Source organism: Sturnus vulgaris, chromosome 1 (genome assembly GCF_052056855.1).
Source record: "Sturnus vulgaris isolate bStuVul1 chromosome 1, bStuVul1.hap1, whole genome shotgun sequence".
Classification (NCBI taxonomy): domain Eukaryota; kingdom Metazoa; phylum Chordata; class Aves; order Passeriformes; family Sturnidae; genus Sturnus; species Sturnus vulgaris.
Window position 1 is genome coordinate 50819631 of NC_142243.1, and position 17420 is coordinate 50837050.

The 17420-nt window shown below is 37.9% G+C and overlaps 1 protein-coding gene across 1 annotated transcript in view; it reads right to left on the minus strand.

Annotated features, from left to right (window-relative positions):
* Positions 1–2232: 2232 nt before the first annotated feature.
* TRANK1 (tetratricopeptide repeat and ankyrin repeat containing 1) overlaps positions 2233–17420 on the minus strand; it is a 40204-nt gene continuing 25016 nt past the window's right edge. Inside the window, 10 exon segments of the mRNA XM_088161096.1 lie at positions 2233–3096; positions 4050–4149; positions 5750–6279; positions 6281–8020; positions 8022–8508; positions 8511–8806; positions 9804–9949; positions 10834–10966; positions 12543–12646; positions 16590–16678. Coding sequence (XP_088017222.1) covers positions 2982–3096; positions 4050–4149; positions 5750–6279; positions 6281–8020; positions 8022–8508; positions 8511–8806; positions 9804–9949; positions 10834–10966; positions 12543–12646; positions 16590–16678 — 3740 coding nt within the window. The 3' untranslated portion in view covers positions 2233–2981.

Genomic DNA, 17420 nt, shown 5'->3' on the forward strand with positions numbered 1-17420 from the left:
TGGGGAATCTGAAATTTGGAGACTTGTCATGTTTAGGACCATGCACCCCATCTTTCAACTGCAGCAAATAGTTCATTCTTTTTCATTTAGGTGTAATTTTTGTATCACCAGGGAGGGAGATTTTAAGTCACTAGTTTCTGAGCTTTTGAAGCCTTTTCAAAATTCTTTTCAATATGGCTTAGACAGGCAGAAGTGGGTGGATTAGCTCGACAGCCCGCATCCACTGCTTAGTTCCAAGGTTTCAGTGCAATATGCATCTCACACATACCACAGCACCTGTTGTGGGTCTTAAGCCCTTTGAGTCATAAGCGTTAGCTGGTGCCAGAAAACTGGGGCTTCCACCAGAGGCGAGAATGATTTTTTTTTTAAATAAGGAAGAAAACAGAACCAAAAAATCCCAAAACCCAAGGGTATATCTGGACAAACTAATTTTTCTAATGTAATATGTAAATAGGATATTGAGATCATTACTATCTGAAGAGACTGCCATGGAAAAGGAAAATTTACGTTTATTCATGCAGAATAGGGGAAAACCCCTTAAAGCAGTGATATTGGTCTGGAGATCCAACTAGATTTCCCATCTCTGCTTGAACATTAGTGAAATTTTGACCTAATATATCTCTGAAACTGTAAGCTCTGAAATTTGAATTGCCATTACTTTTGTCTAGCAGTCAGTATTTCATATGTTATTGAAATAAGTTCCATCTGGGAGTGATGATTCAAAGTCAGAGTAAACCAGTGGGTTGCATGGAACCACATCAAGAATCGCAGGTCCCTGCTCCAAGGAAAGGCACCTGAGATTAAATTCTTGGTAACTTCTGTTGTTATTTCTTTCTCTTTGTTTCCCCTTTGCTTGGTATTTTGAGATAATGTTTAAGTTGTTTTTTTTCCCATAAAGAGAAAGTATAATAATCCAATCTTTAAAATGTGGCCAGCAATGATTTTGAAATTCTAATTGTCCTTAAAAAGTTTAGGTTGTGTTTACTGCCACAAATGTAAATAGTGAAGCTGGAAAACTCATCAGGACAGTTTTTGCAAAATACCCATCATTACAGAAAACAAAGCCAAATCATTTACATTAATGATCCAGCTTCCTTAATTCTTGACTTCGATACACTGCAAGTGACTTGCATTACATCTCATCAATGTATGTTTCCAAACTATCTTCTAAATGCCTGCTTAAGGAATAAGATTTCCTTGAGAAGAAACACCTGGAAAGTGACTTTCACAATGCAATAGAAAATTATTACTGCTACCCACATACCTCCATTCTACAGCAGCATTTCATTTTTACTCATGTAAAATATCCCATTTCCACAACACTGAGCTTAATAAAAAGTGATTACGTTTTTGACAATAGGTAATTATTGAAGCAATTTGTTATGTATACAAAGAGGAACCCATTTAAAGGCAAAATATTTCAACAACTAAATAATTCTCTAATTATGTTTAACACACAAATGTTTTAATTGAAAAGGTTACTGAAGGAGACTACATGTTGAAATTTAACCCCAGCCAGCAACTAATGACCACACAGCTCCAACCACACCCTCAAACCTTCTCTGTGGTATGGGGAGGAGAATCAGAAGGGTAAAATCTGTGGGTTGAGATAAGAACAGTTTACTGACTGAAATTAAGTCAAATGCAGTAATAATGACAATAATAATAATAATAATAATAATAATAATAATAATAATAAAGGAGATAAAAAAGAGAGGGTGGAATAAAGCCTGAGAAAAACAGTGATGCACAACAAAAGTGCTCACTCCCCCAACTGATGCTCAGCCCATCCCCAGAAGTGATTGGCCCCTCCTGTCCACCCCCTCCCACTTTACTTGCTGAGAAGATATTTTATGGTATGGAATGTCCTTTTGGCCAGCTGGGGTCAGCTGTCCTGGCTGTGCTCCTTCTCAGGTTCTTGTGCACCTGCTCTCTAGCAGAGCATGGGAAACCAAAAAGTCCTTGACCTATGGTAAGCACTGCTCAGCAACAACCAGAACATCAGTGTGTTGTCAACATTATTCTCATCCTAAATTCAAGTACACAGCACTATACCACCTACTAAGAAGAGAATTAGCTCTATCCCAGTCAAAACCAGGACACTACAATATGTTGGACACACTGAGATTCCATCAGAACGAACTGATACTCTGGACCCAATTTACAAATCTCACTCATGCAGTCACATATGGCTTTCAGAAAGCATTCAAAAAATACGACAAGACCAAGTGATTAAAAAAATTTTACAAGTTTTATAAAAACATTATACATTAAATAAATGTATCAATTAAGCCTTAACATTAAATTTTAGAAAGCACATAAAATGGTTAACATTCTTTAAAATTAAGACTATCAATTTTTTCAATAGGTACAGGTAGAAGTTTATATCAAAATTTTATCGAACAAAAGACAACCCCTAACTTTAATAACTATCTAATCAGAATATACACTGTCAAAAATATTAATGTGTTTAGTGATTTCTTGTCTATAAAAACAGAAAAGAGGGATACTGTAAATATCTTACCTGAAGACTCAAAAAGTTCTAAACATACCAGGAATCTTAAATCAGAGAAATTATAGACCTATTTTTCTGAGGATTCCAGCTCAGAAGAATGATGAAGCAAGTTTACAAGAAAGAAGAAATAAAAGACTGAGTGGAAAAATACCCCTGAAATAAGTCAGAACATTAATATTTGTCTACTTGCTTGTTTCTTTGGCTTTTGTTACTGTTAAGCTATCACATAAGTTTGAAAGGAAATTGGTCCAGTCATAGGTTTTAACAATTACATTATCATAACATAGGTAATTATTTTGACACAATACAAGCAATAAAAAAAAAACAAAATAAAACACAGCGTAAGTTGCTCTTTCTCTTCAGACTCTTCTGATTTCTGATCCCATCCCTCTATTAAAAAAAAAAAAATCATTCTAAACTTAGACTGTTAAGAGAATAAAATAGCCATCTGGAATAATTTTTCAATTTATAGTTTCCCATGTCTTCCTTTTTTCCTTGAGCGTTTTTTATGGACAAGTTCTTCAAAAGCCATAATTTCATCTTCCACTTCATTTTCCAAGTCTTTGTCGTGCACCAAGCCTATATTAAAAACAATAAATTAATGCAGAATGGAAAACCCAACACCTTTTTCTCCCAATGGCATGACAAGCTACGTCATTGCTATTCTATATGACAGCAATATACCTACATATGTGCATAATCATGTTTAAGAAGTTTTTAGCTTAATATGACAATGTACTTAAGAGTTCTTCAATGAAGCAGAGACTGCTAAGCCATTTGCTGCTCTAGCAATTAATTTTCAGACTGAAAATCTGCTCCGATTGTTAGTTCCTTTGAATTTTCTAAGAAGTCTGTCTCATCTCTCTCAAGATTCAGTTTCAGCAGACACTACATTGCCCCACTGACTTCCAAGACAGACTATAAGGTTGCTTTTGAGATTACAAGAGCACTCCCATTCCTATTACCTGTATCTGCTGGAATAGGAAGAGGCAACACAAGGCTTTATCACAACCAATTTTTCTAAAACTGAGCTACTTTAAAGCTTTATATATAGTCCATTTTTTAAGTCTAACCATTTAATTGCTGCCTATTTCTGCAACTGTTGCAATCCCACCACCTAAACATATGTTTAAACATGAACATTCAAGGAGGCAAAATGAAGTCTTAAACTTGCCCTAAGAGATCTGTGATGCAATAGACTGCATCAATGTATGCTACTTTTTGTATGAAACCAAGAGAAATGGAAATGAAAATAAAAGAAGCAAATACAAGCATCCTTAGTCAGGCTGGGATCCACCAATGACCAGGGAGAAGACTTGCTCCACTCTGGCTCCCCTGCAACCAGCTGCTCTGTTTTGAAGAGCCACTGAGGAAAGCCTGGTTATCTCATGTTTTCCAGAGTGCCCCTGTAGGAGTGCCTCTCAAAGGTCAGTGAATATTCACAATGCTGCTGACTGGGAGACTGAAGTGATGCTTAGAGACCACTACTGAACAATAGTGGGCACAGAAAGCTGTGCAATTTTAAAACATATCTTCTTCTGTTATCCTGTGAGAGTCCATTTGCTTCATCGATTTACAAGCATCATCAATGGTGTCAACCAATTTGTTGGCATGCATGGTCATTACTTCTTCAGCTGAAATGGAGCACAGTTAACATTCTGTGAGAACATTTAGCTAAGAAATGGACAGCAACTAAAAGTCAAGCACAAAATGAAGTTACACAGAGGGATGACGGTGCTGCAAACCCAGAAGTCATGGTCACCTTTGAGTGATGAGTCATGAGTCATGATCTCATGTGGGGGATAATTCACTAATGTGGACGAAGATAATGTATGTATTACTCCCCATTCTAATCAACATTACTAGCACTATCAGAGCAGAAGTTCTACATCCTTGTGCTGCCCTTTTTGAGTTGCATCTGAATCCTGAAAACATTCTACTTTATTTTTGGGTTATAAAGTTCCTGACTTTCATTATCTCTCTAAAACTATACAAATCAAAGTAAAACATGGACCTAAAATGCTGCAGTCTTTGCTGAACTGTGCCATTAAGAACCCGAAAAATACCTGTTACAAAGAGAGGGAAAAGTAATCTCAGAGACAAATAATTTCTCTCTATATATTTTCACTGAGTAGCAGAACAAGGTAACATTCATCAAGCCGTAACAAGGCAACATTCATCATTGTCATAATGAAATCCACTATTACCTACTATAAGCCTTATAATTAAGCCTACTATACCCATCTTATTCATCACTGTCACGGTTCACTGAGCAGGAAGCCAAGTAAACAATAAGCTAAACTTCATGGACCTCATCCATATGTAAAACTTTCCACTAGGAGTAAAGGAAAGCTTACACACGAAGAGCACAACCTAACATTTAGTTACAAATTTAACATATTTCACTGATCAGAGCCGATGAACATATTAAATTCTACAGTTTCTCAATACTGTCAGGCATCAAAGGCAAAATGACAGCTATACAGGATTGGTGGATTTCTACGACTGAAGCCAGTTAAGATTTAGGTTGTCACTTTCCCAAAGCAAGTATACTAAACAATTTTGCTTCTAGGCCATTCATTCACTAATTCAATTTTGCTTGCAAAAATCAGTATAGAATAATGCTTCAAGCATATAAGGGGAAAAAAATCTAATATCAAAATATGTATCTCAAGCACCGTAATTTACTAAACTTTTTTATATCAGTGTTGCCTTTGAGTACCTGACACACCACAGATTTGTGGTTAAGTATCCACTTTTGTTCAGCCCTAGCAAAATTACAAGTTCAAGGGTAGAATAATCAGAGATATCCTTAGTCAAAGACTCCAAGTAGTTCTACCAGGCTACCCCTGCATATCCAAATTACTATGGCTAGCAGAAGTAAACAGGAAACAGTAGAAACAATAGTAAAACCACAAAGTTGCTGTAAAACTGTAAAACTATGTAAGTTCAGAGAACACCATACATCTGACCATGTGGTTAAAATTCACTTTATTATCTATAAAAATTGTCTACTATTCACCTTACTCCATAATTCATCAAGTTGGAAGAGTTTAGAATTTATTTTCAGTATTTCCAACTCTCTCAGTTCTTCTTTTCCTCAGCTACCTGAAATATCTGGAAATACCTTTCTCTTGACTACATGAAGATTTTCAAATGGAGCTTTGCCAGGTCTAGCAGTTTGGCCAAAAAATTACCTATTAAATTGTTTAAAGAAAACAGGATAGGTCCTACCTTTAGCCCAGGCTTTTTTCTCATAGATTTCCTCTACTGCATCTGAAATTTTTTTAATATTCTCTTTGATTTTCATCTGACGTAAGTTGGAACCTTCTTTATATGCTAAATGGTCTCGGGTGTAATCCCTTTCTGTAATGGCCTCCACTACTTCCAGTCCATCATGTATTTTTGGATCTATCTTTCTTCTGAAAAACTCAGCATAGTGTCTGTAGGCAGCATGGCTGTTTGTGTCTTCGTCTGTGTTTCTGTGCTCCATAAAGGCCTCACTGGCCACAGAAATTGCATTTCCTTCTGCATGCAACTTTTCTTCCCCACTGTTCTCTGTTGGTGTCAGAGGTCCAGAAATGTCTGCCTCCATGCTTTCTGACCAGTTGAAATAGCTCTCAGAGCTTTGGATGAATCTGACTCCACAGAGGTCACACTGAATTTGATCAATATCTGCTCTTTTGAATATCTGTGATAAAAATTCCTCTTCTTTCATTGCAACAGGATGAACTCTGGAGTGGGCCTTCCTTTTCCACTTCACGTAGGGAAGTAAAATGGAACACACGATACAGCTGGCGTTGAGCAGATGCTTTCTGCTCTTGCTTCTGTTGCTTGCTGAGAGCAATGACTTCCAGAGGATCCTTTTGGTCCTCTAAGCAATGAACCTTTTCAAATTCCTCTTCCAGCTCATTGGCATATTCTGTTTCATCCAAAGAGGTTATAAACCTGTCGAGGTTTACAGGTTCAAACTGAATGTCCTGTATGGGTGGATGCCCCTGAGTGTAGGCAGTGTCCCACTTCCAGCAACAGTAAACCAAGTGCTCTTTATCTTGCTCTGTCAGCAGCTCTTGCAGGCCTGCAGCAACTTCTCTTACAGGAGTAGCATCACCCACTTGTTCCACAACCCTCAGTAATCTTTCAGGTACTTTAGAGGGAGTGTCTTTTTTCGTTGATTCCAGCATCACCTTGATTTCAGGAAAGAGGTGGTATAAGATGGATCTATCTTTAGAACTCTGCACCTGGTCAGCATTCAATAACATCACTAAGCAGAGCACTACTGTCCGCTCAGCCTTCCCTGAAGTTATGCAGTCAGGATCACTGAATGCATCCAGCAGGACATTGAACCTTCCATGAACACCACACAAGACTTCTCCTAGATAAGAGAGATGAGATCTGAAATAGTATACAGCTACATTTGTATCCTTTGGTCTATACTCCTGTGTAATAGAAAATGTGTCTTTAAGTTCTTCATAATGATCCTTGCGTCTGAACAAAAACTCCCAGTAATGAAGGAGAGCAATGTAACTCTTTGGAAGGCAGAGAGTAATGTTCTTGGCAAGACGCATCAGGACAGCACAACATAGAATATACTGGAATTCCAGCAACATCACAGCATTTCCTATGCTTGGAATCAGGTACCTTGTGCATTTCTTGATCAGGACATTCATGAAACGGAAAAAAAATCTTTTACAGTTTTCTGGGTTCTTATGAACATAGAATTGCTCAAGTGAATTTTCAAGAAGTCGAATGAAGCACAAGTGTGTTCTTCCTGCATTTTCGGCATTTTTGTCAGGTAGCAACATACCATGTCTGCCCTCTATTCCTTTGGTCTTTTCTCCCTGGCCTTTATTCTTTGGGGAACTTTTTGCCTTTGCCAAAGCAAACATTAGCTCTTTGTTATAATTATCCTTTTCTTTAAAAAGAAGTTTCTCAAATTCTTCAGGATATCCTGAAGATAAGATAAAGACCTTCATGGCACTTAGCCACAAGTCAGTTGATTCTCTTCTGGCAGCAATATTTTCATTATTAAACTTAAATGTGATGTACTTCTTCAACATCGCTCTACAAGGTTTGGAAATAACACTACTGAATTGCAATATTTCTTTGCATGCCTTTGGGTTCTCAGATAGTATTCTCAAATGAAAATGATTAGGAAAAAACACTCCTAGGAGGGCTTTACATGATACATATTTGTCAGAAGTCAAAATGTCCTCAAAGCTTTTGCACTGATTTAGTAGCTCTTTAGGGAAAGTGCTTGTGGCTTCCAATAACAGTCCATTTATTGCCACTAGATGCATTTTACACTGAAATATTGTCTTTGCTTCATGACGCAGCAAGGGCCTGTGGTAACCCTCACAGGTTTCATCTTCACAGTTCAATCCAGCAATGATCTTCATACAAATATGAGGGTACTTCTTGCTCAGTAACTCACGGGCAATAAAGCCCAACCTGCTTAACAAGTGCTGCTTCAAAGCTGATTTTACTTTCTCTGTGCTTACTGATTGCCTTCCTCTCTTTTAGACTTGACTTGTCTAACAAAAACTTGATAATGGGTTCAGCTTCATTTTGAGATACATGGCAACTGTCACCTGTTGGGATAATCCCAAAATAGGCAAAGCATAACTTCACCATATCTTTCTCTGCATTGGTGGCTGCTTTCTTCAGACCACTGACAAGACTCAGAAGAGCCATTAAGCCACGTGTTGCCATGAAGAGTATGTTCTGGCTAGGAGTGCTGCAGTGACATAATGCAAAGAGAGCTTCAACTGCACCAGCAGAATGATTCAGAGATAGGAACTGATAATACGCGTTGCTCAGCTTCATGAAGTCTCCTTTCACAGCTCCCTGCAAAAGCACAGCCTCAGCAATGCCAGACTTCTGCCCAGTTTGTTCACAAAGTTCAAGGGCTTCTCTTAGGATGCTCTCCACATTCCCCAGATGTAATTCTGAACCGTGACTCAACCTGGCACGTGCTTCAGCAAGCAAACACAAAACTCTTTTACAGCTCTGAGGTTGGCTGCTTCCAGAGCAAACCCATGTTGTTTCATTAACTTTGCAGCCTTCTCCGGTCGATCCTTCCTTTTCAATAAGTCTGCTGTTTGGTGCAAACATCCACGAGACTTCAGAAACTCAAGTTGATCCTCTATATCAAATTTTGAGAGGACTTGCATCATTTCCTCAGTCCTGTTCATATTCAGGTACTTTGCAGCTGCTTCCAAATACAACTGATGTGCTGTACAGGAAAGTTTGGAAGCCATTTGTCCTTTTGCATTCAACATATCTTCGTATCTGAAATAATAGATAAATCAATTTATGCCACAGATGACAAATCTAGACAAAAAAAGCACTGCAATAAAAAAAAAGCATTAAACAAATAGTTTCCCCTAGAAGCCCTTCCTTCAAAAAGGCCAACTGTTTCATGTAACATGCCTGTCAGGCAAAAGAGGATCACATCATCTTAAAAGATCTACGGAAGTAAATTAATTACAACATGAGGCTATCAGAATCAAAGTTATTAAAACTTTTGGCACAAACAAGATCACAAGGTTTACAGCATTAATGAAGCATTCTCCACACTGCCAAATCAATGTGCAAATAATTTTAACACATTTTATCAGCATTATTTTTCTATTTATAAAAAAATATGAATTTCATTGAATTCTCCACAGGTCAATAAATACAATATTCTGTAAAATTTACATAAATTTGTCAGTTTACAGAGAATTCTTTCAAGTCTATTCTATGTATCTGCATATACTTTGTAGCTTATTGAGTGTCTGAGCAAAACACCTGGTTGCATCTTTCATAACATGCACTTCAGAATATTCAGTAAATAATTATTAATGGCTGATATAAAACCATTGAGGTATCCCCTAAGCCAGTTTCGTGAGTTGCTGAGAATGAGTAACATTTTCTGTTGGATAAGTAAATTTTCATTAGCTTTTCGTTATCATCTTTCTCATGAGAAATGTGGCAGTGCAGATTTTTTGTGTCTTATGTTGACAAATTTCCATGAACGTTTTGAGGGGGATGATTTAAAAACTTGTTTGTTGGTAAAGTGACTTTAATTCTTGAACTTTTTGATAAAACAATCTCTACATATTAAAGAAGCTTTAATAATTTTAAAAAGCAGTTATCATTACTAAAGGTACATCACAAAGGATTTATGTAAAACAAAGACAGTAGACAAAACCCTTCTGAAAATTTTTCAGTGAACCAGCTGCATTATATGGAATTTGGAAATGCAAAAGAGAATTATATTCCAAGACCATCTTCCAAGACATACCTTTCAACTGCCTTTGCTGCTTCTTCGTAGAGTTCTACCTGACAATACATTTTAATGGCCAGATCAAACTGCTCAATTAGTTCATAACATTCAGATGCTTCTTTGTAGCACTGGCTTTTCTGATAGTAAACTGCAGCATCTTTCATCTGCAATGCGGAAGTCAATAATGAAACTGAAGTGATGTAAACAGTCAAAATTACATGAATGGAATAAATCTTATAATTCCATCAGGTGTCTCATAAAGAAGTACACTTTAATAAAAAGTAATTAAAGTATCTGAAAAAATTGGAATTAAAGTATCTGAATAAAATCAAATACATATTAAAGTAACCATCACTAAAACTGAAGAGATTGTTTTAAAAACTTAAAAATATTTGTGTCTGAAAAACTAGAGTATAAAATGAAAGGTATTATACAGGATCTTCAAAATAATTTTATCCACTTAGCTCTGCCAGTTGTTAGAAAACACTACACATGCTTCTGCTCATTTACGGATTTCTCAGAAGGAATAGTGCTAAATTAAAACTGTTATGGATGCAGAATAAGAACCTTAATGTTGTATCTTAAACCTCAAATATTTGGGAACAATCATTTTACATTCTTTCAGTGGAAATACACTGAAAATAAAAGTATTGCATATTGTTAGTACACTACTTTAACCCTTCCAAGTTTTAAGGTTCCATTTAGATGGCTGTTATCAATGAAGTTTCTGTATCATCAGAGTACTGAATGAAGCAGCAGCTTAAGTTTCATTATATCAATCATTCACTCATTTTTGACTGCAAATGACTGATAATGACATTTGAGGAAAGCCAAAGAAAATAAAGCCAGCCTGAATAATTGCATCATTCTCCATTTCATTCCTCTTCTGACTGTTCTCTGACAAATGATTCGTTTTGAACAGCCCAGCTTAAAGAGCTTGTTTAGTTTAGCTATTACCATGACACAAAAATATACTACTACTTTCTGAGTAATATGAGAGGAAAGAAAGCTGTAGGAAAAGGAAAGTCATAAAGTGAGGATTTCATACCTTTCCTAATTTTTTACACAATTCTGCAGAAAGACGGAACTCCTTTGATTGAATCAGACATTTTAGTGATAGTTTTGGTTCTCCACATTCCAAGTAAGTTTTAGCCAATGTCATATATTCCATCTGTTTTTCCCTGTAGAAAGTAAGACAAAATTACCACTAACATCCAAATCAAGCTTAGGATCATGTGAGCTGTCACGGAATCCAACCAACACTGACATTACACATTATGCTCTATACATTACCTGATGAGTTATGATTTTACAATTAATTATATTTTGGGCTGACACTGCTCTGTCCAGAAATCTGTTCCAAAATACGATAGCTCTGGCAGTCAAAAGACTCTTTGGACATTTTTTTTAAGTCATGTACAGTACTGTGATTTTCTACTGCTTCTCTTTTCTTAGCTTGCTCTGTCCTTTCCGCTGTTTAGGACCAGTGTCATTAGAGACACAAGCAAATGTATTCTCAGCCTTTGTTTTGTATGACCAAACAATCTCAGCCTTCTTGGTATCACTGCAGCATGATCTAGATTGAATTCATGATTCTTAAGCCTGGAGAATCAGAACTGTACAGAGCATTTCATACAGAACACACAAAAATCTTACTTAAGCTTTTTACACCAGCATTAAAACCTCTACTAAAAAAATTCAACTTTGGCAGCTTCATTATTACGTATGTTCTGTCAACTTAACATATCCTAATACACCAAATTCCTTCTTCTCTAATTTTATGCAGTTGACAAGAACAGTAAACTGAAAAAAAGTTTTTTAGTCCCATCAACAATTCCTCTATAATAATGAAATTTTACCAGCAACCTTATACTTCTAACTGGGGCCACTAATGTAAAGCAGGTAATTAAAAGAGTTTAAATCTCTACCAACTCCAGTAATTGCATTTCTTCAGATCTTACCTCTTCTCTCTTGTGTGCCAGCTCCCTCTGATCTAGTCACTCCTTTCCCATTCTGCTATCATTGCTAGCTTCTGGTCCCCTCAGCATGAACAGGAACTGATTCACTTAATTCTAGATCTTTCTCCATTGAGTTTTTTCCTGTCTTATTTGAGATGAGTCCTAAAGAGTTTCCAAGCCTCTTCAGGAAACTGCAAACACTCTCCCCTGTTAAACTCTTGAGCTATTTTACTCAGCTGAAATAATGAATTAAATGGTCCATCTCAAAATCTGTTCCTTTAAAACTGCCCTTGTTTCAGATCTGGTTCTGCTTGTTTAGTTTAAATTGACTGTAACACTAATTTTACCCTAAAGCTCACTTTTTGCTAGCAGCTTTTCTTCCCCAATGCATACCACCATTCCTTCTCCTTGAGTGAACATATAGTGGGATTAAGCGAAGTTGAGCACTGCTGATGGCATATGTTCTCCTATCTATATCTAAGGATGTAAAGCCTCTTGATGTAATGCAAATCCTGTTGCTTTTCTCTCACATAACCAGTAAGCCCTTGCAAGGGCCAATTTAATTTGGACAGCCCTTCCACTACTCCCCAGAGGGAGTAATGCCCTGGATCCTGTAGTGCTAGACTTTCCAGTTTCTTAAATCTCTTTTGCCAACCACAAACCCATAAAGACACCCCTCTTGCACTGTTCTCAGATGTCTCTGGTCTGGTCCCACAGCTGTGGTGTGAATCTCACTCTCCATACTCCCAAGGGGTCTGGCACCACAGAGTGACACTCGTTCAACTGCACTGACACCTACCTTGGGCTGCTTTTCTTTGTGTGCACTTTGAGAACAGCATCGTGTGTCAGGGCCAGTTTTGATTTCTCAGCTGCTCCTCCCTTTTGGTAACATTTGGCGGCCACCTGGGGTGAAATCACACACAGCATTCACAGATGTACATCCAGCCCCTGGCTTATCACATAAAAGCAATACTTAATTTTACAGTCACTGGACTGGAAAGCAGAAAGACTGGCAGGGTGCCTGGAAAAAGGAAAAGGTAAAACATTGTGGTATATTTTTAGGACAAAAAGAAAAGCTTGAATGTCAGTCCACGTGCAACTACCAAAATTAGAATATTAACTATAATATTGTACATGGAAGTAGTGAAAGCAGAATTCCAGAACAAATAGCATATGCAATTTGAATGATAGCCTAAACCATTAACCAGTAAGTGGCCAGGCACCTACAACATATTACTAAAAGTGAGGAAGACCAATGTGTGCAAAATGAAATTAAAAAGCAAGGAACATTTACTCAGTGCTTTTATCATACCAGTCTCTTTCTGTGAAAACTCAATAGAAACACCAGGAGTTACCATGCTCCTAGCAAGGTTTGCTTCATTATCACCCTGTTTGTTCTGCAACACCCTGATTTCTTTATTCTATCCATTAATTTAGTGTTGCTTCTGTTTGGAAATTGCACACTGGAAGCAGCTCTTAGAACTGCCTAAGTCGCCAGATAATGCCATCTTAAGGTAGCATTGATTAGCAAAGATCAGGGTTATAAAGAAAACAGATTTTCAGATAATATAGATAATACATTTCAGATTTCAAGATGATTTTTTTAGCTGTGTGGGGTTTTTATCTAAACGCTTTTCTATCCATTTAGAAAATCGCCTTTTATTTTCAAGGAGAGATAAAGACTATCTGTATAGTGGCAGCTGATTATTTTGGTTTTTAGCCTTGTTATAAATATTTATTTTCCCTTCAAAGAATTGTATGTGTTACCTGCAAAACACAGAAGCTTTCCCTCTGCCATGATCGAAAAAGTATCTAAAGTTTTATTTCATAGAATCACAGAACATCTCAAATTGAAAGGGACTTATAAGGATAATAGAGGCCAACTTCCTGCTCCCTTCAGGATTACATAAAACAAACTCACACAACTAAGAATATCATCCAGATACTTCTTGAACTCTGAACTCATGGCTTAATGCCCCCACTTTCCTGGGGTGCCTGTGGCAGACCACTTTCTCAGTGAAGAGCCCTCTTCTATGTCCAGTCTGATCTTCTTCTGATTCAACTTCATTCCTTCTCCTCATGTCTATCACTGATAATCAGAGAGAGATCAGGACCTCCCCTTGAGGAAGTTATAGACTGTGATGAGGTTATCCCTCAGCCATCTCTTCTCCAAGCTGAAAAAGACAAGCGACTTCAGCTGCTCTTCTTAAAAGATGCCCTCTAGAGTTGCCCGTGGCAATGGCAGGAGGTTGGGACTGGATGGTTCTTGAGGTCTCTTCAAAATCAAACCATTATTTTTCCAAACTTTTCATCCTCTTGGTCACCCTCCTCTGGACACACTCTAATAGTCTGATGCCCTTCTTATATTGTGGTGCCCAAAACTGCATGAAGTACTCCAGGTGAGTCTGTACCAGCACAGAGCAGAGCAGAACAATCATCTCCTTTGACTGGCTCACAATGCTGTATCTGATGCACCCAGGACACCATTTGCCTTTTCCATTGTGCTGGCTCATATTCAACTTGTCACCAACCCAAACTCATAGAATTCTTTCCAGGGGGCTGCTCTCCAGCCTCTCATTCCCTAATTTGTATGTATAACCGGAGTACTCCATCCTAGGTGCAGAATCTGGCACTTGTTAAATTTCATACGGCTGGTGATAGCCCACTAGGTTGTCAAGATGTCTCTCCAGGGCCTCTCTACCCTCTACTCTCGAAGGAATCAACAGTTCTTCCCAATTTAGTGTCCTCCTAGCTTAGTACTGTTGGCAACCATATTTCATGTACACTCCAGTCCTATGTCCAAATTATTATAAAAACCTTACAGGGCACTCACCATTAAATTGAGCACTGGAGGATCCAACCAGTGACAGGCCACCAGCTTGATATAACCCCATTTACTATAACTCTTTGAGCCTGACTTGTCAACCAGTTTGTCACGTAATGTATTATGGACTTTTCTAGTTGTGTGCTGAACCTTCCAACCAGAATAAAGAAAGACTGTGTGAGAAACTATAAAAATATTTGCTAAAACCAAAATATACCACATCTACTGGCTTCTTGTGGTCAGCTAGATGAGTGGCCTTGTCATAAACGGAAATTAAGTTGGTTAAGTAGGACTTTGCCATAGCAAACCTGAGCTGGCTATGACTAATGACTGCATTGTCGCTCAAATGTTATTTTCAGTAACTCCCAGAACAGCCTTCTCCATAGTTTTACCAGGCACCAAAGTGAGACTGAAAGGCCTGTAATTACCAGGGTCTTCCTTTTTACCTTCTTGAAAACTGGGACATTTGTCAGTTTCCAATTGACTGGGACCTCTCCAGACTTCCAAGACCTTTGAAAAATAACAGAAAAGGACCCCACAATAAAATGGGCAAGTTCATTCAGTATCTGGAATGAATCTCATCAAGCCCAATAGATTAATGTGCATCCAGTTGCAGCAGCAAGTCTCAAACTAGTACAGAGTCAGCTGGGAGTTTATCATCCCCCAGCACATCATCAGCTGTGTCTTCCAGCACATCATCAATGTTAAAGACAGAGGTGAAGAAGGCATTAAGCGTCTTTGCCTATGTTCCTATTTGTAAGCTAAATGACCTCATCAAGTAATGGACCAATGTTATGTCCAATCCTTCTTTTGCTGTTAATGTGTTTTAAAATTAAATTTTTGTTGTCCTTCACAGTGCTGGATAGCTTGAACTCTACTCGAGCTTTGGCCACAGGAATTTTCTCCCTACAGTAACTAACAGCATCTCTGTTGCCCTCCTCCATGTCACCTCCCCTTGTTCCAATGTCCACACACTTTCCCTTTTCACCTAAGTTCAAGAAGATGCCTGGTCAGCCAAGCCGGACTCTGCCCCACTGGCTTGACTTCTGACCCTTCAGATTTTCCTGCTTTTACACTCTTCAGAGATAGCCCTTAAAAAGTGCCTATCATTAAAAAACAGCTCCTTCCACAGCCCAAGTCTGCTCTCCTGATATCCAGGATCAAAGGTTTGCAGGACTTTTTCTTCTACGGCCAAAAACTTGAAATTCAGTTACTTTGTGGTTACTGTGACCAACACACAAATCCCTGCTTTATTCATAAACACCTCTCTGTTTACAAACAACAAATTTAGGAGGTCACTTTTCCTTAGTCAGCTCCCCTAGTAACTGCACCCACAAGTTATCTTCAACATGCTTCAGACATTGCCTGGACCTGTTTGTGTCCACTGCATGATTTTCTCAGTTGATGTCTGAGACGTTAAAATCACCCATAAGGACAAGACCATTTGATCTAGAGATATCCCTTATCTCTCTGTAGAGTATTTCATTGATGTTGCTGTCCTGGATGAGTTTTGCTACAATCCCATTAACTGTCATCCTATATCTGGACTGTATAAACTAGGAAACAAAAGACTGTAAATTCTCTATGTTCTTTAAACAGAAAGGGAATGAAACCATTATTTTCCTACCCAAATCAATGCACTTCCAAGAAACGCTTTCATTTTTCTACAGTATGTGTATTATACTGTCAAAAACATGGTTTAGATTCACACATGTAAGTCAATTCTGATGGATGTTAATAATTGTTTTTCCAACTGTCTTTCATTTATGTGCATTAAAATGTATATCCCTCATGAGACTGAACAATTCTGGGCAGTGAATTTAAGATTACAAAAAGGCTTGCTCTCACTGCTCACTTCTTATAAGTCATTTACAAGTAGACACAAAGCTACAAAACACAAATTAAGGCAGACTGCAACAGAGCAACTGAAGGTTTATAGATGGTTTTATAGATACAGAGAAAAGAAAAGGTTTCAGAATAAGCAAAAATTCTTGCTTATTTCAGATAAACATATATTCCTACCTCCCAGAACTGGTGTTTGGCATAGTAGTCTCCCTGTGCAATCCATTCTTCTGGAGTTGAAGTTTCAGCAAACATGCTGTCATCTAAGTCTATAAGGGCAGGGGTGACCATTTTATGTTAGAATGGATAAACCACAGAAACCACTTACCTTGTACCAAAACTAAGCGTTATGTCACAATGTTCCAAGCTCTATGTTTGTGCTTACACCAGTAATAATAACTATGAATCAAGTGTGGTAATACTGGTGTGAAGCTACCAATGAGAATACAAAAAACCGTAGAGTTTGGCTGTAGACTGGGCTAGTAAGTGGCTGAAGCTGCATTAACACAGCAGAAAATCTGACTGCAAATTGACCACTTTAAGCCATAAATATCTGCAGCTGTCAGGGTCCATTGAGCTCTCTCCACTGTCACTGCCTTTAGCATCCCACTGCCTGTTTTCTCCCTTCTCAAAACCTATTGCCTCTCAGAAACCATGTCGTTTTAATGTCTCTTTTTCTATAGTATTGCCTTCACAAGGAAAATTTATTCTTTGAAAGCCACCTCATTGTCAACACTGTCTCTCTGCAGTAACTGACTGAGCAGCAGTGACCTGATCTCCCTTTATGTAGGAACACCTCTTAAGGTCACCCCTTGAGGCTGAGGCATGCCTTACTCAACACCATACATCAATGGGCTGGTAAATGACATTTTTGCATGTGTGTAATATTTAAGATAGGTACAGCAAGCTAATGTAAAAAGTAGAGTATTGACCACCAATCCATCCATACTTAGTTAATATTTTACATATCTGAATTTACTGGTTAGAACTCAATAAACTAATTACAAGATC